The 26,764-nt window shown below is 40.3% G+C and overlaps 1 protein-coding gene and 1 long non-coding RNA gene across 4 annotated transcripts in view; one reads left to right on the top strand and one right to left on the bottom strand.

The window, feature by feature from the left end:
• The window catches only part of LOC128019817 (zinc finger E-box-binding homeobox 2), a 53,412-nt gene extending 33,400 nt beyond the window's left edge, over window positions 1-20,012 (bottom strand). For 2 of the 3 annotated variants that reach the window (XM_052606081.1, XM_052606084.1), the window contains exons 1-2: window positions 19,437-19,459; window positions 18,460-18,590 (exon numbers count right to left, since the gene is read on the bottom strand). In XM_052606081.1, coding sequence (XP_052462041.1) covers window positions 18,460-18,590; window positions 19,437-19,444 — 139 coding nt within the window. In that variant the 5' untranslated portion in view covers window positions 19,445-19,459. Of the gene's footprint in view, window positions 1-18,459; window positions 18,591-19,436; window positions 19,460-19,864 lie in introns of those variants that run through there. The other variant, XM_052606083.1, reaches the window with a different exon arrangement.
• Window positions 20,013-20,209: 197 nt separating this feature from the next.
• LOC128019818 (uncharacterized) lies at window positions 20,210-23,666 on the top strand. The gene is made up of 2 exons (XR_008185246.1): window positions 20,210-20,359; window positions 23,450-23,666. It is a non-coding gene; the product is annotated as an uncharacterized LOC128019818 (long non-coding RNA).
• The last annotated feature ends 3,098 nt before the right edge of the window (window positions 23,667-26,764 follow it).

Below are 26,764 nucleotides of genomic sequence, written 5' to 3'. Positions count from 1 at the left end.
AGTCATTTGTTCTTCATTACTCCCTACTCAAAAAAAAAAAAAAATTAAAAAAAAACATACAAAAAAAAAAAATGATCTTGTTCCACACCCTCATGCATTTAACAAGACTATTAAAGTTTGTTGCATCATTGACAGCATGATAACAGTAAACTATCCACCTCAGAATTCTGTACCATCCCTGAAGTCCAATAGAGCCTTAAGGGGTCATATGAAGCGAATATTTTTTTTTAATCCAAAGAGATATTCTTTATAAAAGTTAAGACTCGTCCACATCCCCCTAAAACGGCTCGTTCTAACACGCCCCCACATATCTACATCAGTATGTGGGAAGATTTGCATAACGCCGCCCAGACCTTTTATTCTCGTTGTAGTATTGTTGTTGCCGCCGCCATGTCGTATAGCAGTTGTGTGTTTCAGCGTGAAAGCGAAACTACTTTGTTTGGCCTTCCAAAAGACTTTGTCACGGCTTTCACCGTGGACGAAGCGGAGTCCAGCCCGGGGTTGTCACATGTGGTTGCCGCAAGCCTGCCTCTGCTCACTCGAGCAGGCCTCCGCTCACTCTTGGCTTACTCTAGGCATTTGGCCTTCGCTCACTCAAGGCTGTAGTGTGTGATGATGTTTCGTTGAGAAAGCGAAACTATTTGTTTGGCCTTTCAAAAGAGGACACGGTTAGAAATCAAATTTATATCACGTTTATAATGTGTTTTATGTTTATGTATCATCGCTCCGGCCAGACAGGGCATCACGATATGTTGTGGGGTGTAACATTTCTGTCACACGCTTGAGGTATTCAGCCAATCACAACACACTGGATAACTGGCCAATCACAGCACTCCTCGCTTTTCAGACCAATGAGCCTTTTAAAAATCGATGCGTTTCAGAAGGCGGGCATAGAGGAGGAAAAATAATGCACAGTATGTGAAAAAAATATATATATATTTTTTAACCTTAAACTGCATAAACATTTCATTACACCAAATATACCAATTTATGTTATTTTTAGCAGCATCATATGACCACTTTAAAAAGCTAATTGGACAATAGTAACTAGCTATTCTATCCCATGGCAATGAGAACACAGATTAAAAGAGAACAGTTGGCTGCACAGTTAAACATATATAAAAATTTACAGTGGGTCATAATGCTAATGAAAACACTGAATAGTCCGCTAAAATACTCTTTTGAGATGTCCCACACAACTGTTTCCCTCAGTCATACAATAATGATCCATCTCAGTGGAAATAACTTTCACTCCCACTTAACAACAACCCAAATTTCCTCCATGTGGGCCAGTGGCCAACTTTGACGATTAGTTCTCAGGCTAGCATGTAGCAGCTGGACTAAGCTAGTGAAAAAATATGCATACCTCCGTCATGGGTGCGGAATGTGACAGCTCATGCTCATAGCATTTTCCCCATCCTCCTCCTTTTGATTCAACAAATCGCCATAAACTTTTCCTGTCATCGAAATGCATTGTGGAGTGCAGCGGGTCCCAGTGGGAAAAGAGCCATTCTTGCTAGCTTTTCACACTCGTACTTTATTTCCTTATTGTGTTTGGACTCTGGCCTACAACATCCAGGTGGAGATGATTTCAAGGGCGAGCGCCAAAAATGTGCTCTAGCAGCCAGGGATGGACGGGGATAACTAAGCAAGCCTACCTCTTGGCACTGAGCTGCCATTTTGTGTCCAGCTTTGTATAAACATGTCTTTCTTTGGAACATGTGGAACACAACGAATAGCTTCGGTATGACAAGCAGACACTGAACCAACAAACACATTATGCTAAATTTCTAAAAATTAAGCGGATGTGCGAGAAAGCAACTCTGATTGTATCAAGCAGAAGTCATAGATTCAGCCATTTTTAGCAATAATTTAGCTTACCACAGTTGTTTTCTTTGCCACTTCCTGTTTTATCATATGACTGTGCTGAAATAAGGAAGCTGATTTTAATGTGATAATCTAAAAGGACTCATTTGGAAAGAAAAACCCAAGATGTTATGGGAATCTCTCTCTCTCTCTCTCTCTCTCTCTCTCTCTCTCTGTGTGTGTGTGTGTGTGTGTGTTTGTTTTGAATAATTCATGAAAACTACATGATGCCTATATAAAACTATATGAATAAGAACTCACCTCAATACTCAACACACAGTTAAATTTAAATGTTAATAATAATAATAATAATAATAATCATCATCATCATCATTCTCTGAAAAAGTATATAAAAACTGCTCATACCACAAACTAACATGCCTCCTCACTGTGATTATTTACCAGTTTTAAATCAGTAATCCAATTCGCACAAATCTCAAAAAGACACATTGTTCTTGAGAACCCACTATCTACCTGGTTATTAGCAAGAGCTTCATTTGCTTGATGAAAGTGCAGCCAAAAGAAGGCCATCCCCAGGAAAGGAGGGCTGGTCTGGGCTTCCTTTAACACAGCAGGGTCTGGTAATAAATGCTCGGCCTTTTGTTCCCTGCACAGTTGGCAGGAGGTTAGCCAACAATACAGCAGCCATAATGCCCTCTCCCAAGGGATGCTAGAGGCTAACACTGATTCTGTTACATTGAGTCGCAGCAGAAAGAAAGGCTGGGTCATGAACTACTTTTTGAATCACCTCAGCACCAAGCCATTGTTTTGTCCTCACACTAAAAACACCCTTTGAATCCGAAGAGCCTTCTGTAATTTAGCTGGTCACATAATTGTGAACGCACACTACAGCACAAGGTGTCTTTGATGCGTATTGTTTTCCAGACGTACTATTTTTAGGTGAATGTGAGTGAAAGCTATCTTGGGAGACTGGAAGATCAAAAGGGCTACAGCTGTCTGAAACCCAGCTTGTCCTGCAACCTTAAAGATTACCCGCCAACAATACCTTAATTGCTGATACAATCTACCCATAGTCGACAGCTCCCTGCTGTAGAAAGAGGCCTGTAGGGCTGTAATCCCAGCAGACCCTCAAATGCCCTGAAAATTAGGCCAGAACTTTAGTCTAGACTCGTGAACCTCGTGGTGTCAGTTTGCCAGGCCACCTGAGTTAGCATGTGGCCCTTTTTTCTCCACACCAGCATGTAATGTGTGCAACTCTGCGGGGATGTAGAAGAGGAAGGGGTCTCCGGCCAAGCATGCTCAGGTGTTTTAACAGCTGTCGACCCCCTTTTAAGCTGCGGGGGTGGTTAAAAGCACCGCTTGATCAACTCCAGATGTTGGAATAAGAAGTGGGGGGATGACACCTACAGAAGGTAAAACTGAAATGTCAATCCGCCATGTCTCATTCCTGAGTCATGCTGGCATCTCTCTGCCTTTAGCCCAGCAGGTCACTCCCAGAGATACTTATTACTCAGGGAGTGTAAATCTGGAAATATGGGGTGGAGCTTGAAGATTGAAGCGCATTTCCAAATAAATCCTTCCATTACCCACAGATTATGCTGCAAGATCCCCCCTACCTCATACACCTTTCAAAGTGATGCAGCTCACCTAATTTCTTTCCGGTGAAGTTGGCAGGGGATAAACATTTTGAAAATGGAAACCTGAGTGCAACTATCCAAAGCCACAGTCTGGGACCTGTGCCACTGCCGCTCTGCTCTTTAAATCCCAATGCATTGAGACACTAGCACACCCATTCAAGGTGCACTCTAAAGTGCGTGAAGGACCCTTCTGTCTTTCTTTCTCTCCTCCTCTGTCTTTCTCTTCCAATCAGTCCTCGGTCAATTTGACTATAGGCTCCAATTAGCAATTGCTCGGTTCTATTATGGGAAAACAATTTGCCACTTATAACGGAACTTCTCGAAATGCTCGAGCTGTTTTGCTTAGAATAGTTTTAAGAGCACTAGTCGCTTTTAAGAGTCTTGATAGCGCAGCAGAAAAAGGGATTGTGTGAGGACATTATCGTATCTGAAATAGAAGTGTCGCTAAAAGGCAGAATGACTTCCAGCTTTTATCTGCAAACGCTCTCTGTACCTCACACACCCATCCTCATGCATACGCTCTCTGCGCATTTCCACATTTTACTCCCCCGAAACACTGGTCTTGTTTTTCTTCAGCCACAATCCTTCATGAGGTCTGTTACACACTCAACACATGTATGTAGGAAGCACTTTAACACCACTTCTTCTGTGTGTTCACACTGTAAATTCAGTTGTATCAGCTCCCAAGCATCACTTTTCAAAATAGCCTTCACTGTCAGCTTCTGTGGTAAAGGTGTGGAACAGTCTTGAGTCTAGAACAGTCTAAGAACCAAACCATGTAATAGGTGAAGATTCAAAATGACACTAATATTATTTTCTCATCCCTGTTTAAACTTTTGTCACTAAACATGTTTGTATGTGTAGTTTGTTACAGTATACATGCAATTAAATATTTGATAAATCTACCTCCGTTTGACTTTCAAGTCTTCCTTCAGAGCATGTGCATAATGTCAAGGCCAAATATAGTCTGATAAATATGTATACGTGCTGGACGGAATGATGAAATTACAATGAACAACAATACAACAATAAAATGATCCAACTTCACAAAAATATGTTCACGGACATAATGATTGTAGTCTGACAAAAAAAGAAAAGAAAAAAAAAAAGATTGTAGGCCTACTGAAGAAAACCGACGTATTGTTTTATAATATATTATATGATTTGATATATGATATATTAATAACTATGAATTATTAAATATTCAACAGAGATATGTAAAATAAATATAAAAATAAATGTAGTTTTTATAGTTTTGTTGTTTTTAAGCTTTTTTTTTATTCTAAAATTGTGCTGTCTGTCCCTAGGTGAAATAAAATAATTTAATAACATAAATTATTATGTTATACTGTATTATATCATATTATGTGTTTGCTTTGTATTACCCAAGGACAGACAAAAAATATATATTTGAAAAAGAGTTGAAAACGATAAAATAAAACTACATCACTAAATCAAACAAAATGTTTTAATTTTTTTTCCATAACCAATTTGAGTTATGGGTTATATTTTGCAAATCATTCCCAGCTTCCTTGGGGACAACTCTTCAGTGGTTCCGAAGATTTCTCCGATCTTGGTGAGGGAATGCATTCCTCAGCCAGGCAAAAAAAAAAAAAAAAAAAGCACAGAAAAGTATCCTAGATTTTTAGTGGGAAGAACATCAGCCCACCCACGTGATGCAGGCTAGGCTGTGCTACACATTAAAGAACAGATTTTGCACAGTTGGGAAACGGGATTTATTCATTTCCCCAGGTGGAAAGAGATATTGTTGCCTTGCACGTGAAACCTTGCATCTTTTATTATAACGGTTTAATATGAATCATTCAGTTAGCTGCTATGAAAAGCAACTTTAGGTTTTGTAGTGTCACGTCCCTTATATACAGCAAGACAGGTACTTCCACTTGTGAAATCGCCTCTGAAAGACTGAAAAGTTGTTTCCTATACTCATAACCAAAAGCTAATGGCACAAGACAAGAAAGTGCTTGCAGTGTGTCCAGTAAACACTCAAAATATGTTTGTTTAGAGTGTTGTTTATTTAGATATGTTTGAGAAAGCTTCTATCGGACTCAAACTGTGGACAGTGATCAAAATTTATTTTCGAAATCAAGAAAGTCATGGTTTCCTGATGTCAGTTATCACAATGCCAATCTAGAAGTATGGTGAACTTGTAGCTAGTTAAGATCTAATAATAGACAACACAGCTCCACACAAGCACAGTTTTTCATCACGTATGAACAGCTGGATGTGAAATATAGACTTCACACAGCAGTGAAGAACAGTGAGGCTGCTTATCAAGTACGAGTCAAATAATTAGCTAAACCGTAATGCAATTGTGACTGTTACTGTGCAGCAGAGGAAGTATAATAAAGAGGAAGTCTAAAGCTTTCTTAAAGGCGTCTTTAACCAGAAGACAACGACAAACAGGCTTTTAGCTTTTGTGAAAAGTGTGCATATATGAAGATGTTCTTACCTGTGTCGATGAACAGATGAGATAAACACCAGCACCGAGGGAGAAAGAGAAAAAAGAAAGAGAGAATTAGTGCATACAGATTTAAAATGACGACCAGGCACATCATTGTAATTAGCATATTAATAATAATATTTACATTCACCATTTATATATACCGGTATATATATTCCAGAGGATATTTAGACAAAAATAAATTATCGGACAGTTTTGACTCTCACTCTATGGAGCATTCAAAAAATAATTGCTTTCAAAAATAACTGGTTTGAATAGTAACTGTAGACATAACCATATCTTAATGAATGACTTTCTGGTCTAGTGCTCGTATACACAGCTAACATGTTAATTACCGTCTGGTATGGCTTGAATCAATTTGCATTTAACCTAGATTTCCAGTTTGACAGGGATTACACCATGTGATCGGCGTGGTCAATATGAACTAATACAGACTACATCTACAAACTGACTTCAGCCTGTATTATATTCGTAGGATTCATAGTTTTTTTTTTTTTCCTACTTTGCAATGTTTCCTGCATCTTATTACTTAAAGGATCACAAAATAACAAACAAAACAGTCAAGAAAATACACAATGCTTGAAGTGAAAACTTCACTGAAGTTTAAAGCTCGTAGAATGCAAAAAAGATACAAATTAAACAAGAAAAAAAAAAAACTTTATTTATAACATACATCATATGGAGTATATAACTAGAACACTGTTAATCCATGGGTCAAGCTGTTCATAACAAACCAGCCATAACCCACAACGTTATGGTCTTACTAATTCCCATGTCTTAGACATGCTAACAAAAGACCCCTTAGACAAGAGGTATGACCCCCACCCTGTCCTAGTGGGTCACCTATTTATGCCTCCCTGTCTTCTTTCCCACGCCAACCTCATATTCATTAGGGCCCTGCGTAAGGGAGAGTGTCTGCTGGGGCATTAGTTTCAGGTGAACTGGTTGACATGGTGACCCAGAAGGATTCCTCAATGCATCTTGAACGCCCACTCTTTCCACCTCCCTCCCTGTCCTGTCTCCTGTCTCACCCCACATTGTTTATTTGTTTATTTGCTTTCACCCTGTGTACTTGGTTGGCAGACCGAAAGAGTTTCAGCAGTGACTGCCATAAAAAAACGACTCATCATGTACAGTAACTCACTATTATGACAACCTTAGCAAAAAAAAAGAAGAAAAAAAAAGACTACTTTTGCGTGATCGTAGGAAGCCAAGCAAATGCAAAGTGTGTCATCTTAAAGGTCACCGATACCTCATCTAATTCGCTCCAGTTCATTTCAGATGAGAATGAGTGTGTATCAATACAGCCCAGTTCAAATCAATGCAACAGGAAGTTTCCTGCGCATTGTACTGGCTCACGCCAGAGGGCCTAATTTAGGACACGGCTGAATCTCCACCCTTGCTCGAGTGTTTTGGAGAAGACGTCAACAGACCTTCTCATTCTTCACAGAGAGGTGCAGTTATCACATAACCTGTGGAAAAGTGTGGGCGCCATCTCGGGTCTTTAATTAAAAGGGAGAGACTGTAAGCAAACTCATCCTTTTAAATGTTTACAGATGGCCATGTGTCAACAGCTCGCTGCTGATTGCCGTCAGTCGAGTAGCAATAGACAGCTGGAGCACACTGTTTCGACCGTACTTATCTTATGGGGTATGACTGTTAAATGCCACTTCCTATATTGAGAAACATTATGAGTGAGTAACTATTTCATGCATAAACCTGCGACTTTTGACAAAAAAAGCTGCTTTCCAGCAAATATTTGTAATCAAGCAGCTACAAAAACATCAGATTATTCTGTGTTAGTTAACTCAGAACCACAATAAGAAAGCAAGTCCAAAGACATTCGCCCCTGCAGTCATGGGAAATAAGTGTGGGGCTGGCTTGGAAACTGTTTATGTGATGCAAATGTGCTGTTGACAGTATGCTTAGCTGAAAGAAAAGAAAATTAAGGTAAAAAGCAGCAACAAGTGGACATGGGTAAATAGGTTATGTGGACAAATTTATAGATAACATTAACTGTCAGTTGGGAGGTTCCTGGAACATTTTTGGCCAAAGCTTTTTGTCGGCACTGCTAATGTAAACTACTCTTCCTTTAATCAGATGAAATGGGAAATTATTGGCCGGACCCAAACAAATCAGCTGCACTTACATGACATGGGATTAAAACACAAAAATCCAACCATCGGGACTCCGCAAAAATGCAGGGATGTACTGTGGTGTATTTTTAGGGAGAACATGGAAAATAAAAATGGTAGTGCTCTCTGTGGCTTCTCAGAGCTCTTCGCCTCCAGGGACAGTAACCACCCATTCTAAGGAAAACAACATGTACAAGCACAATGTTTGAAGCAGTGACTCGTCCAACCTAAAATGAGCTGGCTTTACAATAACAAATATCTCAGCAAAAAGCAATTCAGTTCCACCTATTTCATTTCTATTCTAATGCATTATTCTGTCAAGTGAAGATGTTTTTGAGTTCATGGCAAACTGTTTATCAATCTTCTGTTTTAGTCATCTCTCAAAGTCATCAGACTGTGATAGATATAAGCCAGTGGACACATACCAGGGCAAAGAGAGAAACCTCAATGGAAAAATGCATTTACATCCTTATATCACTTATATCATTACACTGGCCTTTGACCCTTTTGCATCTGCTGTCTCTAGGGTAGACATACACAAACAGAAAAGGCAGTTTATCAGAACCGACAGCATAGGTTTCTGTTTGACTGTATCATGTCTGAAGAAATAAAATTAACAAATCTCACATCGAGCTCCTGTGCGGTTATTTCAACAGCTCCCTTGGCAAATGAGTCAATCACCGGTCTGAGTAATCTTGTTACCTGTGAAATGCATGCATGTCACTTCTATTGGCACAGAACTGCTGAAAAGGAGGCTTAGCTCAGGCAAAACAAACTAGGTAATCGAAAGAGCCATAACTGTCACGCTGACTATGATTTTGTTTTGAAGGACCTCACGATATGAGGAACCTTTCACATTTCAGAAATGAAACAGCCTTAAAGAATGACTAAGTGACATGGTGGGTCTTTTGGATCTGACTCTAAACTGTGCAATATGCTTAGGTGCTGTTGGGAATTGAAGCGTTACTTCTTTTTCTCACCCTGGCAGTATACACCGCGTTTTGGGGGGAACAATCCGTCTCACGGGAGCTCACAACATTCTGAAGCACCTTGTCAGATGCCGCCTGACCTAGTCGCTCCACACAGCACCCCAGGGGAGAGAAATAAAAAAGAACGAAACAATGACTGAGGGGTTGTGTGCAGCCAAGAGGAGAAATGAGGGGAGGAGGGGAGGTGACAGCGACAGGGAAAGAGAATGGGAACGCTCCGATGCTAAGCCCACCATTTCCTCCCCCTCTGCATATACACACACACAGCAAGGCCATTGTAAACCCAGGGGGTTTGCAGATAAATGGCCGCATGTTAACCACATTTGACGTGCTGCACAAAAGGGGACACCGCGGGTCCCATGACGCAACCTGCAACAACTGAAACCCACCGCCCCCCTGCTTCCTCACCTCACCTCCTCCTCCTGCTTCGCCTATCCTAACAGAGATAGAAAAAAAGACATGAGGTGCATGATTGGGTGAAGCTGGGACGTCAAATGCAGGGAGAGGCAAGACAATTTGTCGCTATAGGCTGCAAAGACTCCTCAGCATTATGCCTGACTGGGCTTTTTGACCCAGTGCCATGTCAGAGCAGTAGCAGTCCCTGAAACTGAAAACAAACAAAAAAACTAACAACAAAATTATTTGAAATACTGTCCTTTCTGTATGTTTCCAAAAAAAAAAAACTCAATGACTTTATTGGGAAAAAAAAATCTATAGTGATAATTATAAATAACAAAGTTAATACACTTTATTAACCTTAACAAATCTAAAGGGATGTTTCAAAGCTAGCGGAATGTAGTTAAGCCTAACAAGATCAATGGACCTTGGTTAACTAAACACTCCATAGGTACGATTAATTTGACTGTCATCTTAGCGAATGATGGTACATTCGAGCCCCATATGTGTCTGAATGAAGTGCATTTGTGATGACAGGCTTGCAGACAGGCCGTTACGGAGCGGAAAACTTTACTTTGAGCATTTGCCATGGACCTCTCTTCCTTTGGAGCCCATTCAGGTACAAAATGTGACCTCTGAACACCAGAGCATGGGAGCCAGCCTTCACTTTCACTCCTGCACCCACTCTCACAAGTACAGAGCCAAAAAAAAAAAAATGTGTGTGTGTGTGTTTCACTTTGCAGTGCCAGCAATAACCTTTTCAGCCTCGTCACGTCTTTGATGCCTGACGGACTACACAAAAGCACCTGCTCCATCCCCGGAGAGCTTCTTTGGTTCCCCCCGCACCAACCCCTGCTGACCTCACCGGCATTCCATGCCTTTGGGGGGCCCTTCCCATGGCTACCTCTTCCTCAGCTGCCCCCGGACCCTCCCGCAGCCGCCCCCTCCACCCCCTAATCCCACAGTAAACACGGCAGGGCCGGCCGGTTTGGAGGATGCACGGGACTTCTCACAGAGCTTCAAGGAAAGGTGCGCCATGGATAAGGCCTCGTTGCGTGGGAATGAGGGAGGAGAGGGTACAGCACCTCATTGAGATGCAAAAGGGTCACTGGCAAAGTGAAAACCTCATAAAGTGACAAAGGCCTCTCCAGGTTGATGTGGAGATGGGTGAAGTTTTTGGTTAATGCAAATTTAGGATTGGTGCGATAAAATAAAAAGTAAAGTAATGCTGAAGTCTTGAATGAAAAAAAGTAGTGTTTTATATAACTGGAGAGTTCACAGGTAAAGTTTGATCGCTTGGATAAACAATTATTCAGTGTTTCCTCCCACCTTTTTCTTTGCCTTAACAAAACAACATTGTCATGGATATTCGTGTCCATCTGCCTTTATGTGTGAGACATTGGAGAAAGAATGAAGGAAGAAGAGAAAGAAACTTGGTGTGTGTGCTTGTGTAAAAGATCAACTAGTGGACTGAGTGAGCAGTGTTTTTTTTAAAACAAAAGAAGGTGTCTTTCTTTCTAATATAACATGACAAGAGGAGTTTCCAATACTAGAGACATCACATCCAAACTAAAGGCATTGTGAAACTGAGAAAATAACCTCTCAGCCATCAATAAGTATTCCTCACAAAACATGTAATAACTCATTGTCTCACACCTCAACACAAGCATGACTATCCTTGCTTCCCTGCATGTTTGCACAAAAGCTGGTGTGTGAAGTGAATCAGCAGGCGGTGCCACCTTCGCATTACAAATGGCTTGCTCAGTCCTTCCCCTTTTCCACTTCCTGTGTACCTTCCCACAGCATCACGTGAACCCTCCAACATCCCTAACACTCCCCTCCCCTCTCCGCCAATTGCTACCCGCCATACCCAGTCAGCGCTGCTAGACAGCGCACTAATTGCAGACATGCCAGGCTACCACCATAATAAAGCTGGGGGGGGGGTGGCTTGCTCATTTGTGAGGATGGCTGAAGAAGGTGCCACACATGAATATTTCATTAGCTTTAATTGCTGAGGAACACTTTCTTTATGGAAGTCTCGCCAAAGAGGCCACCACTGGTAATAACGAGGCCTGGCCCATTGTAATACTTGAAAAGATGATGGCATTAAGACCTGTGATTTTGCCAGCCTGAAAAGGTGGGTTCAGTTGTACCATCTGGATCTGTGACACACATGGCAATTCAATCCCACTACTACCTAGCAATTGGACTATTAAGGCCTGACATCATTCAGTTACAGTAGACCCTCAGGGAACCATGTACATCAATATAAGGAAGTCTCCCATCATTCAGTCAGGTAATTTACAAATTCAGTACTTCACAGCCAAGGTCATGTAGAAACAGACCAAACCCTGCTCACTTCTACATTTTCAAATCTAAAATATAACTAAAATCGCACACTCTCTGTTAAATAAACTTTACTTCACACACCTTTGAACAGCTCAGATTCCCTAACATGAATAAATGCACTGGTTGAAGTGTGCAAAGTCCATGCTAACATTTCATTTTTAGCGACCAGAGGCTGCTTTGACGGGGCCATCAGATCCAATCCTCCTGAGTGCTAGCGCTTACACTAAGGAAGAGAATCATTTAGCCCAGGAATGTAAAGCACAGGACATCCTCCCTGATAAGGAGCAGTCATGCCTTGCCCGAGGTTGTGGGCCAGGAGTTATCGACTTGAAAGGCAGCAAGTCAGCACTACAATCAGGCCATGGCTTCTGTGAGTAGAAAGTCTCCTCATTACTGTAATTGCTAGACCTGCAACCCTCAAAAAAAGTTGTGCCCTATAATCTCAGACAAGAGCCATGCTGGTGGACAGTTGGAGAAGCAGTAAAAAGGATAAGGCAGAGCTCAGTGACTGCTTTCACAACTTCACCTCAGATAATGATAAGACACAGCAGATTCAAGGAATGACGGGGAATGAGGTGCTACAAACACGGCCTGTCTGTTAAACAGGAGGCATAGAAGAAATGTTGTCAGGAGTAATTCCTCAATACTGTTCATTTCCTTAGGTAGCAGGTTGACATATGCTTATGGCGCAGCCCCTATGTCCCAAGCAAGCACTGGGAAAAGCACATACCACCCTTTCACCATTTGGAATCCACATCTGTGCCATAGGAAAATGTCAGAGCCCAATGCCAGCGCTTTTACTTTCACTTTTATGATGCAAATAGATGACTGAATAAGAATGTCTTTAGATAACAAGACTGAGGAAATTACAGGTATTGGCCCTTCCGACATAGACGTGCATGTTTAGTCTGATCTCAGAGCAGTGGGTCAGAATGAAAGAGGCCATTACACTCAAGCTAATCTCTGAGACCAATCTATTCCAATTACTTAACTACCGTATCACAGGCCAACATCTCCACCCTCATCACAGCAAAGGGAAGATATGCGTCAACAGATGAAGCCTGTGTTTTCCTCGCAGCTCGGTGAGGGGAAACCTTCAAACACAGATGACTGTCAGCAAGGCCGCAGCCCATGGACACAGACTCTGTGGGTCTGTAATATAGATCTGGCATTAGGGCGGGAACATTGTCAACAGAGTGAGCTTTAAGAGGCATTCACCCATACATGGGAGGTCTGGGTCCACAGATGTCATGACACCTTAATCCACCGATCCGTTATTGATTGTTCCGTGTGTCTATGACCTTGCCGGAGGTGTTCCACTAATCAAACCGGACATGTCCATGTGAGTGCCTACGGTGTACGTGTGGGGTGTGTGAGAGAGCATCCATATGTGTAGGCAAACATAAGCCAGACTTGAGGGAACAATTAACCATGATTCCAAACTGTCAAGGAAGGATGAAAAATAGAGGGGTTAAATGCTTTAAAAAAACAACTTTTATCAGAAGCTTATCGATTTTCCATATAGAAAGTTCCATTCACAACAACGCACACACATCCTAGTCGAGCTTAACCTTAGTCCTATTCATTATCACCAGGACTGTTGTTTCTGCTGCCTGCAGTGACATACCTCATTATTGACCTTGGTAAATCTTCACTGTTTAGGCTAAAGGCAATTTGGCACCACAAAATGTCACAGCGCTACTCAGCACTCACTCGTGAAGAAAATGTGCACATAGTTAGTTAGAGGGAAGATGCACAACAAACTCTGTCAGTCACCTTGAACTGCAAACATACAATTCCACGGCTGAGCACCTTGAACGACAACAGATAACTTGTAAAGTACAGCCTCTGACTATGGAGACATTACACACTATCTTGGTCATCATGGCCGGTGTGGGTGTTTTTGGCACTCTTAGGCCAACTACCAACACCCAATGTAGCAATGGAGTGCATAAAACAAGAGCTGTAGCATTTGAAGCTCTATCATCTATTAGAGAGTGGGAGAGCAAGAGAAAAGAGGAGGGAACAGACTCACTACTGTGAATTGCCCATTCTGGTTAGTCACAAGTGACGCAGGACTAACGAAGCCTCCGGTGGTGTTCTCCTGTCCCTCTTAGCAGTGACAGATGTTAGGAGAACAGAGTCAGATAAAGCTCTCTGCACTAGCTTGGAGAAAGAAAAAAAATGGGGGATGGGCTTAACTTGGAATAAAAACACCATAGTTATGCCACGGTTAGACAGTTTCCTGCCACAAAGTATATAGGAATCTAAGCATCTCCTAGCAAATATTCAAAAATATCACAAGCTTTTGCGGGAGCTCATTATACAGGCATGTACCAATGCACTTTTTGCAGATGCTTCAGAGACAACTCCTCTACCTAGAACCATCTAATCTATCATGTCCAGAGAAGAAGTTTGAGGCACACAATGGGGGCACATCTCTACACTAATGTATGTTCCCTTGTCTTAGGCAGATAGCAGACTGATTTAGCTTTAACCAGCCTCCCTGGGCCACCAGCATACAGCTTAATACGATAATACTGCCGCCCGGTGAAGCATTAGGCCTTCTGCACCCCAGCAAACAAAGGACCCCCTCTTTCCAAGCAGGGTCCGTCCCCTCCCCAGTGTCCATAGGTGTTTGCTGAAGTAAATCGGCCTAAATCCTGAACAGCTTGGCCCAGCTGAAAGGGGAGGGGACTTGAATGAAGGTGTACAGATAATCTCCTTTTCTTACCAAAAAAAAAAAAAAAAGTCTAGGGGGGGAAGGAGCGAAACAGATAAAATTAAGAATTCATATCACATGGTGCATTTGAGTATTCTTACGTTCCCTCTCTCTCTCGGTATGCCTGTGGATTTGCATTTGTGATCCCTGACCTATTGAGGTACAGGGGGAAAAGCGAATGAAAGACACAATAATGGATGTCTTGTCTGTCAGTGAAAAGGCACAGGCGTTTGGCCCCTGACTGGATGTTTTGTCTCACTTTGTGAAAGCGATGGTCTGCTAGAAAGTGTCGGTCCTGAGAGTGGCATCTGTCCCGCCACCCATACAAATCCACGGATCTCTAAAGACCAACGTCTCGTTTCTCTTATCTCTATATCTGGGTCGTTGGCTTATCTTGAATATGGCAGATGTATGGCAACTTTAGGGGTGGAGTGGGGGAAACAAAATATAACCAACAGAAGCTAGTCAAAATGAGCGAGGTAAAACTGAGCGTATGATATTGCTACAAAGTGACAACATAAACATCTAACACCTAACGCCTGTTGCAGCACTTTAAAAATGGATTCTGCATGGTCTCAAGCACTTGTGATATTTATTTTGGGTCCATAAAACAATCTATTGCTAGCCCCTCCATTTAACTGGCCCCCAGATCCTCTCCAGTATACACACACTAACTTGTTTTATCTCACTCAATTCTTGCTAACCTTATCAGTGTCTATCTCTATCTCTTTTTTTTTGGGGGGGGGGGGGTCTCAAAGTCCCTCCCTATTTCTCTCTCTCGTCTGCTATTTGGCTGTTAATAGTTCCAGACTGGCATCCAGTAACATTATCTAGCCATTAGTGAGGACCCCATCCCTTGGCGGAGCAGTTGACCAGCATGGGTAGCGTAACCAAGGGAGTTTAACAATCGCAAAGAGGCACCAAAGTTATGTCACTCTACCTTTATACCTCTAGCTCTAGATCATAATTTCCACCTTTTCTCTCCTCACTTGGTCGCTCTTGCATTCCCTTTCCCCTTTCTCTTTTTGCACTCTTTTCATCTCTGGCTTTGGGATGCTGAAAGCGAGAGAGTGGCCTGGCAGCAGTGAAAGGGCTGAATTGTGATTAAGAAGGAGGAGAGGAGCTCCTTTTCTTTGTTCTGCCCTCGGGGGTGTTTACTGAGGGGGTGTGTAGTGGAGGAGGGAGAGAGGGAGTGAGAGAGGTAAAATGGAGAGAGAGAGAGAGAGAGAGAGAGAGAGAGAGAGAGTGAAGGAAAGGGGGTGGCTGAAACATGGCATAGCAGATATGAAAGGCATTCAGGTCAGCACAGATGATGGTACTGCTGGAGAGCTACTTGAGATTGGTGTGTACATGTGTTTTAGAGGGTGAGGCCTCTATTTGTAAATGTGTGAATAATTAATTGTGAGAATTTTTTTATTTTATTTTTTATTTTTTGAAAAGACGTATTTAGTAGGAAGTGGCTAAAGAAGGAGGGTGAAAGGTATCTGCCGCAGCTGCATTCACAATGCCCGGTTGTGTGCGATATGTGCCAAAGACAGTACACTAGACACCCTGGTACTGCTGATTATAAGAGCATGCCTATGAGATGCCCCAATGACAAGCCATTGTCTTTGCGCTTTGTCTCAGTGAACCTGCTAGCCTCTTTATGCCATCCGAACAAATATCACACAATGTTCCTTTCAAAGAAACAAGTGATTTAATCTGTTAACTGCTGTGACTCAATACAGTGACTTCTTACAAAGGCTTCTGATAATTTGTAATAGCAGCTCTAGCATCAGTTTCATAACAAGCCAACAAACACGAATGAATCAAAAAGAAATTTTAAAGTGATAGTATGCATCATATAAAAATTATGCCTAATAACAGGACAAACCAGAGAAAAATTATAAACCAATGCGGCTGAACATCACAACAAGCTTACAGTGATCTCTCATTAAAGAGAAATCGACACAACAACAGAACCATGAAAATCTCTAGAATGCTGCAACTTTACAGTCTCGTTCCTCTGACAGTTTTGTCAAGCTGGCCCTCACAGCTGGATGTGACGTGTTGTGAAAAAAGGGGGGAGGTTGGGGGTGTGGGAGGGTAAATGACAACCACAACACAACTTCAGCCAGAGAGCGGATCAAGTTTCACATAGGGCCTAATGTGACCTCCCATTGGGCCCTCGAAACAGCGGGGTGGGGCCGCGTTGTGAGAGAAGAGGACCTAAACTATATATAAATAATAATAATAATAATAATAATAATAATAATAAAAATAAAAATAAATGTGGATCCATTATTTAACGAATCTGTCATTGTAATATTCAGGGAATTGTTTAAATTGGGTAAAATGTGTGTTTGTTTTTAAACAATTGCGTTAATGAGTCAATAAAGTAAGAAAACAATTTATACATTTCATAATAAATGCTAATGACTAATGGTTCATGCAAAATAATAATAAAGTCTGCTGAATAATTTGACATAATTGTATGTAGGCTTAAAAGCGAAGTTTTTTCAACTGAAAGGTATACAGCTAGTCAATATCATTAATGTGTGTGTTTTACTTCTATTATTTGCATTTCTATTGTAACGGCCTGTTAAGACGATTCAAAGCATTTTACTCAACTCACGTCCCATTTAAGACTCGTTTCAAAGTCATCACTTATTTATCCAGTCCTCTCCTTATACTCCTCAAACATTTTCTGTCATTAAAATAATGAATACTAAGTATAGTGTATCCAAAAGTTAAATAAGTGAGCAAAAATGTTTTCCCCTAGCAGCTTAAAATAATCATAAAGTCAACATAATGCATTTGTCTTCCAATCCGAATCAATAATTTCAGATTGACCGCTTCACTCATTTTTGCCCCTATTTGAAAATAAGGTTCAACCCATCGACTTTATTTAGTGGCATACACTCCGCGACACGCTGCATCGATTTTTATCAAATCAATAGATCGCATTTAATAAGGTATCGAGGTCAAACATAACTAACAGGATCCGGGAAAATGTGTAAATGCCACTCCAAAAATAACCAAAGCAATATTTACATGTAGGATATATATATATATATATATATATATATATAAAACATAAATAGAGATTGTGTTTACAGATTGAAAAACAAGTGTTTTAAAAAAAATCTAACGCTCTGTTCTGATTACAGTTCTTACAAAAAAAAAAAATATTGTTATCAATAAAAGAAGGACATGACAGGGTGAATGATAGCCTGAAGATCTTTGAAGATTTTGAAGTTTGTTTTTCTTTGTGTCTAACATGCTGCTCAGGCCAGTACTATTGTAGGCTACCAGGACTTTTCGTCTTTTTTTTCTTAGGATTCCAACAAAAACATTAGTCACTTAAATTTGCTTCAATAATGCCTTCGACACAAACCAAAAGGCATGTGTTCAATAGGTCATAACACTTGTGCCTATATTTATAAATTAAGAAAGGGACGAAAAGTGTCCGAGCACATAACCTGTAGCAATACTTCATCCTTTACAACTTCAGCAAAGACAGAAGTCTATAACAAGTATAACTAAAACGGTTTTCAAATCGCATAAAACACTCAAAACAACTTTCTGAAGCATTTAAAGGTATTTTAGAGCTGTATTGTGTCCAGCGAATGACACGCGAGCGCGCACGCACTCTCTCACACATAACGGTTTTGTGCTGTGAGATAATAGAGGCTCATATCTGAACTCTCCCACTAACTCTTACTCTGTTACAACTTAAACATTTCCACTGCAATGAAAACACTTTAAGCCAGTAGATTTATACCTTAAGCACACAAGAGAATAGTTTACACTGTCGCTGAGTTTTCCGCACTCTTCTGGACAGCACTTAATTTGACAACGCACAGTCTCACCCAAATCCAACTGTTTTAAAGACGCGAGAACAAGACGGAGTTCAGTTTTTCGCCGAAAGTCACTTTCTCACCGTTCTTTCTCCTCGGGTTGGCCTGTTTTCTCCTCTTACACCGGGGACCCTCCGCCATGATCTCCTGCTTCATTGATAAGAGTGGGTCAGATGGCAGCAGTCCGCATGGGCTCCGCTCCTTCATCCAAGATCTAGCAAGCAACACACACACGGCAACAATTGGACTTTTAGGACAGGAAGGAGGATGTGTGTCGCTCACAGGAGAGAAAATGATATTTGGGGGGTAGAGTGACTGAGAAGTCCGAATTAAGTTATCCAGGAGGGTTTGTTGAGAGGGACCCTGAGCGTCCTGCGCGTCGTCTGATCTTTTGAAGTATGTGTGTGTGCGTGCGTGTCTGTGTGTATGATCGGACAGCAGCGCGTGAGTGCGCCAATGAAGGGGGACGGACACACCGACACCTTCAAGTCACCATAAAGCATGTGTTGTATAGAGATTTTAACAGAATGAGAAGCAATGAAAGTTTTCGGGAACTTCGATTTAGTGGAAATGATTTATGTAGTTTGTTATTTCTCCCCCCTCTATCAGCTTTAACTTCTAATCTCGTGGGCTGCTTTCTATGTGAGTCTGATCGATGTAAATAAATAATTGGCTTCGTGATTTCTGTTGTATGACTTACACTGACTGACCGAATTTCAAGTATATTTACTTTTGCTTGGGATTGTCATTAAAAATGTCGTTAGTTTATGTTTTAAAATACTAAAGGAAAAAATAGTGTTAATTAATTAATATATTTATTTATTTATTTGTTTATTTATTTATTTATTTTTTTTTAAATAACCAAAACATTAGCTACGTGTGGCATTTATTTTTCTAATAATTACTTATAATACATCTTGCATCTGTAGTTGTCATCTTACCATAATGTAAAAAATATATATATATATAATAATAATAATACATTCCAGCATTGTGCAGGGAAATTCTTAAAAAACACAGAGAATCCAAGCATTATAAACAAACAAAAATTCTACATTACCCTTTCATCACAGAAAAGGTAAGTCTCGGAAAATTTGTGGATTCTGTGGATCTATTTTTTTTTTTCTCAATCAAATATGTTTAAATATTTATACTAAAACTCTTGTAACTAACACCTAAAATAAGACTTAAGAGACACGGATCTGAAAAGGGTTCTTATGTTGTTGTCTAAAGGGAACGCACCCGTTTATGACAGACGCGTAAACATGCACAAATAAATATAACGAGCGACATCCTCCTCCTCATCATTATCCTTGCGTGAAGCTGCCGGTGTGTCAGCATCCGTGAGGCGCGCGCACCTTTCTCACCTGCGCCGGCTGAAGCCGAGTTGATTTGCAATCTCATATTAGGGAGGGGGTTAAAAAGTCAAATAGGGTGTATAAAAAGCATCCACAAGGACTCAAGTACACACGAAACAGGCTCACCTACCCGATTCTATATGAAAATTCCCCCAAAGAGTCGGTTAGAGGGGAGGAAAACGCCACAGAGATGTTTGGAGCGCTGAGGAGGACTCTGCTCTATAATGAGGGACCGTTATTCCTGTTGGACAGGTTTGGACTGATCTCTGTGAGCCACAACACGGAACAAACCTGAGGACGCACTGACGTGTTCCGCCTCTTCAGATGACATTTCTGCGCTCTCTCTTTTACTTTTGCGCTCCGAGACTCTGACACACACGCCACCTATCTTCACACGGTGGGATAGATGGAGAAACACTGAGGTCGTCTGATGAACTACATCAGGTGCTCGCGTCTATCGTTCTGCAACACAGGTGGGAGTTTGGAAAGGTGAGGCGGTGGACATTCTATAATGCAAGCGGAACAGAGTACGAATGGCTACAACTCGAACATCGACAGCATGATCTTAAGGAAGAGGAGCTGAAAGGATGAATAAGAGGCTTCCGGTGCTGCAGGGATCTGACAGGTAGCTCACCTGTGTGTGGTGTGTGCGCGCGCGAGCTCTTTCACCTGACATTTCATTGTTACTTCTGATCTCGCACGGTGATCAGTGTTGCATATTAGCATGCCTATGTTGTATATGCGATGTACTGTAAAAATACGGACTGCTTACGGGCTCCAGGGTGCACAGAGCAATTAAATGTGATAGTGTAATGACGTTATGGGGCAGATTCCAAGCCAGACGTGATGAATTCGTTGCAGCAGGTGATCAAGAATCAATAATTTCCACCAAAATCTATCTATCTATCTATCTATCTATCTATCTATCTATCTATCTATCTATATATATATATATATATATATATATATATATATATATATATATATATATATATATATATATATATATTTAAACGTTTCCCTCTTTTCTTCAATATCCTTTAGCTGTTAATCTTTCATTTTAATTCAACACTCCTTGATTTATTAAAAGCACTCTGATTGGTACAGTGTGAAAAAAATGAGGCTACCCTCCCTTTTTTTTTCTCTCTTTGTTTTTTTTTTTTTGTGGTATGGATTACTGATTGACCAATAAAATACCCGTGCTGTTTGATGTTTTCATTAAAGACCAATTGGATTTCACTAGAGGCGTTTATATTAATCGATTTTATTTAGACATTGCTTGAGCATTGCGCACTTGTAAATCCCTCGTTGCGCATGATGCATGTAATAATAATAATAATAATAATAATAATAATAATAATAATAATAATAATAATAATAATAATAATAATAATAATAAAAATACGTATTTAAATTTTTAATAACGTGTTGATATAATATTTAATATTACTTTTTTTGTCCATAAAACATGGGAACACTAGATGCTGATTTCACTCTTTTCCCCTCTTCATGCATTTTTTTTTTTATGAATGCGTGTTTGTGCGGCTGAAAAGTGTGGCGTGAAATTGGATCATAGTCGACAGAATAAAACCCTAACCTAGAAATGTATTTGTGTCGATTATTTTTTTTTTTTTTTTTTTTTTTTTTTTTTTGTATTCTATGACACAATGACCTATTTTCTGGAGAGGTAAACGAAAGATTCCAGTATAACAAGGACGGTGCTCAGCTAATCGTCCTGTGTGTGCTGGTGTCAATTGGCAGCAGAAGTTGTGCTGTATTACTCATTCACTTTGACAGGAATCAGCTCCCCTCGCGAGATTTCTTACTAATACATTCCGAGGATAAAACGGCATATATTCAATTCCTGATTCTCTAACTGCCATTCACAATGATAGAAACCAACGTGACCTCATATTCTTACGTTTCACCCACATACTTCTGTTCCCAAATGATCCCTTTGTCTCATATAAAAAGATTCCTCTGGCTCTCTTCATCGTTTACCCTGAATGCACATTTGTTAAATTGTTAGGACTTAATCATTACTGCTAGTTAGATGTTTGTTTTGGCATCACTGAAAAATAGTAATAAAGGAATGTCTTTAAAAAATGTGAAAAGATTCAATTAATTCTGTCAACTATTGATCCACCCTGTGTGACAAAAAAAAAAAAAAAAATTACCCATTGAAGAACCAGATCAATCAAATCAAACTACCACAGCTTTTACAAAGAGCAAAACCTTCTGTTCCATCATCAGTCAGGGGGAGTTTACTGCTTTCAGAAAACTTGAAAGCAGAAAAAATAAATGCGTTGACTCGATATAGTTTTACCAATAATTTTGACAGGTCATCAGAGACCACTGATCTTTCAGATGGAAAATGTCAAGAAGAAGACGACACTCAATGGTCTGAGTCTTTTCTAGTACTGAACAACTAGTTAGGCCTGATTATGCCACAAAAACACAGAACATAGACTGCTGACAAAATACCTGTGGGCACAGGATGGAAAGAGGGAAGTTCTGCCACATCATCAGCCCCTCACATAGACGAGAGTGACTGTTTAGTCTAGGCAAAGTTAGTTTAAAATCAGCAAATTCTTGGAAATATAAAAGAGAACTGAGAGAATGAGTCAACAAAAACCTGAGGAAAGGTTTACCATACAGTGACCACGTGAGCTCCTAGTAACCTCCCCAACAAACCAACGCACACACACACACACACACACACACACATATACTGTTGCCTAAGTACATCTTGCAACACTGCGAGAGACACAATCTCAGTACGAACTACCCTCCAGGGTGAGACACTGGAAACAATGATCAATTCGATGCATTTTATTAATATTGCATGTGTTGCAGTCTGACACTGTCATAAAAAGGACAACTGCTTTGGCATTTCTGACTCAAACTTTCTTCAAACTACTTTTTTATGACACCTATGATGTTGCTTGGTCCCATATTGTCATTGTCACCATTCTTGGTCCATCGAGCTGCACCCGTTCCACCCCCTCTGTGTCTGGCCCACTCTACGTCTCAGGACAATGGAAGTCTGCATGTGGCAAGGGTCTTGTCTGACCTATTGTCAGTCTAGCATGGGGAGACTATAGGTGCAGGTCAAACGAGACAGGGGCCCTTGATGTGCATGCAGACGGACACAAACATCCCATCCCCTGTGTCCCACAAGCATGACCTAATCCAGATACAGCCGCTGTCAACATAAACACATGACTAATCTGAGTGCATCTATGGCAATAATACCGGTCTAAGTGGAAAGGAGAAGAGTGGGGGAGTGCTGTGGCCTAATCCTGAGGGGGGAAAAGTACAGATTAATATTAGACCTTGGAAACATAACACTATTTTGGGGAGGGGAGGTCAGGTTGGTTTCACCTTAAATTGAGTGAGTGATATGTAGGGGCATATGGTCGCTCTATCAGCTTACAAAATAAAGAAGGATTAGTGCTTTTGGACGAGTTTCTGTGATGTGATTACACTCGTGTCTTAGAAAAGACTAGTGTTACGGGGCTATTAATTGTGTAACGATCTTGACCATGTTTGTCAGAGGCTTATAAATCATTCTGATATCAAGACTTTTGCTAAAACAACTTCAGGGTCTCATTTTAGTATTGAAAAGTGAGTGCATTAAGGTGTATATACAATTTTGTCTACTGTGATTTGTTGATCTGAACATAACACAGACTCTTCATTCCGAATCTTACAGTGTGCAGCAGGACTGTGACCTTTTGACCCCCGCTGAAAGACATCAGGACCGCACAGATGGGAGGCACACCTTAGCCCCTGTATGATTCACTTTCGTTCTGATTACTGCTTTAATGTGGCGCAACAGCTCTTTTCCTGACCAGGTTCCTGTTTAGAGGTCTTCCTGTAAATGTCATGTGTTCCATGAATAAATCGGACATTATGACTACGCAATTGCAGCATTTCTATGTCCTATCACTTTCTTTGGGTAACTTAATTGTACGGTCAAAACTTTTGCTTTTACCTCTAAATGACTGGAATATTAGATACATACAGTACATATATACTGTACATTCATACTCACGCACACAAACACACACACACACACACACACGTGGTTGTAGTGACTTGATGGTAAATGTATAGAAACCTGTTTCCACCCCAAAGTGGAAAAAAATTAATAAAAGTCACATTTCGACATAAAAAGTAAAAATAGGAATTTATAAAGCCAATTTAGAGAAACAAGGTCACAAAGGTATACAATCCTAATCAGGAGATATAAAGTTGCAATAACGAGAATAAAGTCTAAAAGATTTCTTTCTTTTTATTTTTTTACTCCAAGCCAGAAATGGGCTTCCATTGTGTCATCAACTATTTCCGGCATCATCTATTATCTATTATTATATATCTGTTATAAATAGTTTGTGTCATATTCCCACAACAACCACCATGTTGACCAAATGAGCAAATGCTGTACTGTACAGGATCATTAAAATAGCATTATTTTTTACCCTTAATGTTGTAATGTTTTTTACCCGTAGAGCCTCAGATTTAAACCCCCCACAGCCTACCGGATTTGGACCCTCCAGTACGCACAGGAGTATGATGTAGTGGGTTAAGCCAAATGATACATTTTACTCCCCTGTGCCCCACTATGATCACTGTAATTCCACCCATCCATCTATTCTAGCATCCCTCCATCCTATTTGCTCTACCCCTCCTCCTCTAATACATCTTCAGATTAAGGTAGACCAGATGTCACCACTGGAGATAACTGTACCTAGTAAGCTGTTCACATTTATGGCCCATGGAGGGATTAGTATACCTAGCTGGCTATTAGAGTCAGAGGTCCGGCGAGCAAGTCGGTGACTAATGTGAGTGCCACAAGCAAATGCAGTGCAGTCTGGGCTGAAACTCAAACTTCAACACCTGTCAGGAGTCAAGGGTGTTTACTGTGCCTCCACACACCTGTTGTGGGTCTATCAAACCATGGGGCCCGCGTGATTCGCGCCAGGTGGTGACATTCAGATGCACGTTTACACACATACACATATGCATGCAGACACACATACGCACATGCACACGCTCACATGCACAATCATGAGCTCCCTGACAGGATGCCTAACATAAGCTGTATCAGTAAATCCCTGCCACAACACACCTCCTTTCCATTTTTCTTGACAGATGATGTCAGTTTAACAAGATAACTTTTTTTTTTAATCAAAATTGTTACTTTTAAAATGTGAGAATGCAGAAATGATCTAATAAACTAAATATTAATTCTTAAAGGGGGGGGGGGGGGGTGAAATGCTCGTTTTCACTCAATATCCTGTTAATCTTGAGTACCTATAGAGTAGTACTGCATCCTTCATAACTCCAAAAAGTCTTTATTTTTATTATATTTATAAGAGAAAGATAGTCTGTACCATTTTTTCCCGGAAAAACACGATCGCCTGGAGGCGTGACGTGTGGGCGGAGATAAAGAATCACGAGCGCCAGTAGGCTTTTGCGTTGAGAGCGTTTGGAAGCTGTGACATTACCGTGAGGAAAAAAACATCCAAAACAAACCATGGCTAACAGTCAGATTCAGCCGTTTATTTATGATCCAGAATCAGATCCAGAGGCTGAAATTTACCAAGAGCAGCAGCAGCAACGACGTCTCTGTGTGGTATGTATTGAAACTGTATATATTTGCTTAGCGGTTTTGGAAAATGACTAAGTTCCACTTTATGTTGTTGTTGTTTTTGTTTTTTTGTTTTTTGTTTTTTTTTAAGGTGTACATGTGGAAAGTGCAGTTTGATGACAACATCGCATGTTGTTTACTTGATGTGCATACGCGCCGATAGCTAAGTTAACAACACAGAGATATCTGAAGCAGTTTTACTCACCACCTGCGGTTCCAACACACGATCGTGACCCTTTTTCGTTGGGACTGCATTATCCTTAAGAAATAAACGATGTGCAAATCCGGCGTCAAACTGGGCCTTGTTTGTAAAACAAGCATCTTCGAAATGCAGGGAACAAACAAAAACACTTGCACAACTACGTTGATGCTCTGTAAAAATAAACTCCATCCACTGGTCCCTTAATGCTGTTTTTTTTTTTTTTTTTTGGTAATCTGTGCAGGGTTGTCCTGGCAACCAAAAACACACTTCTTTTGTGACATTTTGGTCTCTCGCTCTGATCAGTGAATGTCTGTGCTCTGCTATACGGGAGTGTGCGCTCTTCCAGGAGAAGTGCCCTTAGGACCCATATAAGGAAATTCTGCTCCATCTAACGTCACACAGACCCATACTCAAAAAAAACTTTCCGAAACTTGTGACAAACCAGAAGGAGTATTTTTGGAACAAAAATACTCCTTCAAACGTACAACTTAATTTTTGACACTTTGTCCATGTTTAGCATGGGAATCCAACTCTTTATCAGTGGAAAAAAACTCAGTATGCATGAAATAGCATTTCACCCCTTTAAAATACTGATTTTAATGTTTCATATGTAAATACAGACAAAACATATAATCTTTTAATATATGATGTAAAACAGTTCTGAGTTCTGAGTAAAATAAATTATAAATAAATCTGGTAACAACAACAACAAAAGATTCAAGATGCAATCACATACCATGGAAAATATGACATCTCAAATATGAATAATGCAGAATGTGCAAGTTTCAATGACAAGACAGATACTACAGATGGGCGTTCAAGATGCACGATACCACAAGTTCTTTTGCTAACAGGAGAGTCTTGATCATTCTTGGTGACTGAAACGCTGAAAATGCAGTAATGAACTGTTCCAGCTACATAGTCATTTTAACTATAAAGGCTTGTCTAAAAGTCTAAAGTTATGATATATAGGAAATGCATTATAAAATATCTATAAAAGTCTTTTTTTTTCTTTGGAATCAAATAATTTCAATTCATGATATGCTAAATAAGATTTTTACTCTAAAAATTCTAGACCTTTAATTAAAAAAATTGTAGACCTGTACTGTTCTGAATTTATTGTAAAGTGTATTTAATATTTTAATCTCTGGTACATGGTAATTTTTTTTATT

This window comes from Carassius gibelio, chromosome A9 (assembly GCF_023724105.1).
Source record: "Carassius gibelio isolate Cgi1373 ecotype wild population from Czech Republic chromosome A9, carGib1.2-hapl.c, whole genome shotgun sequence".
In the NCBI taxonomy this organism is placed as follows: Eukaryota; Metazoa; Chordata; class Actinopteri; order Cypriniformes; family Cyprinidae; genus Carassius; species Carassius gibelio.
The sequence above is the reverse complement of the archived record's forward strand: the minus strand, read 5'-3'. Positions and strand labels throughout refer to the sequence as shown.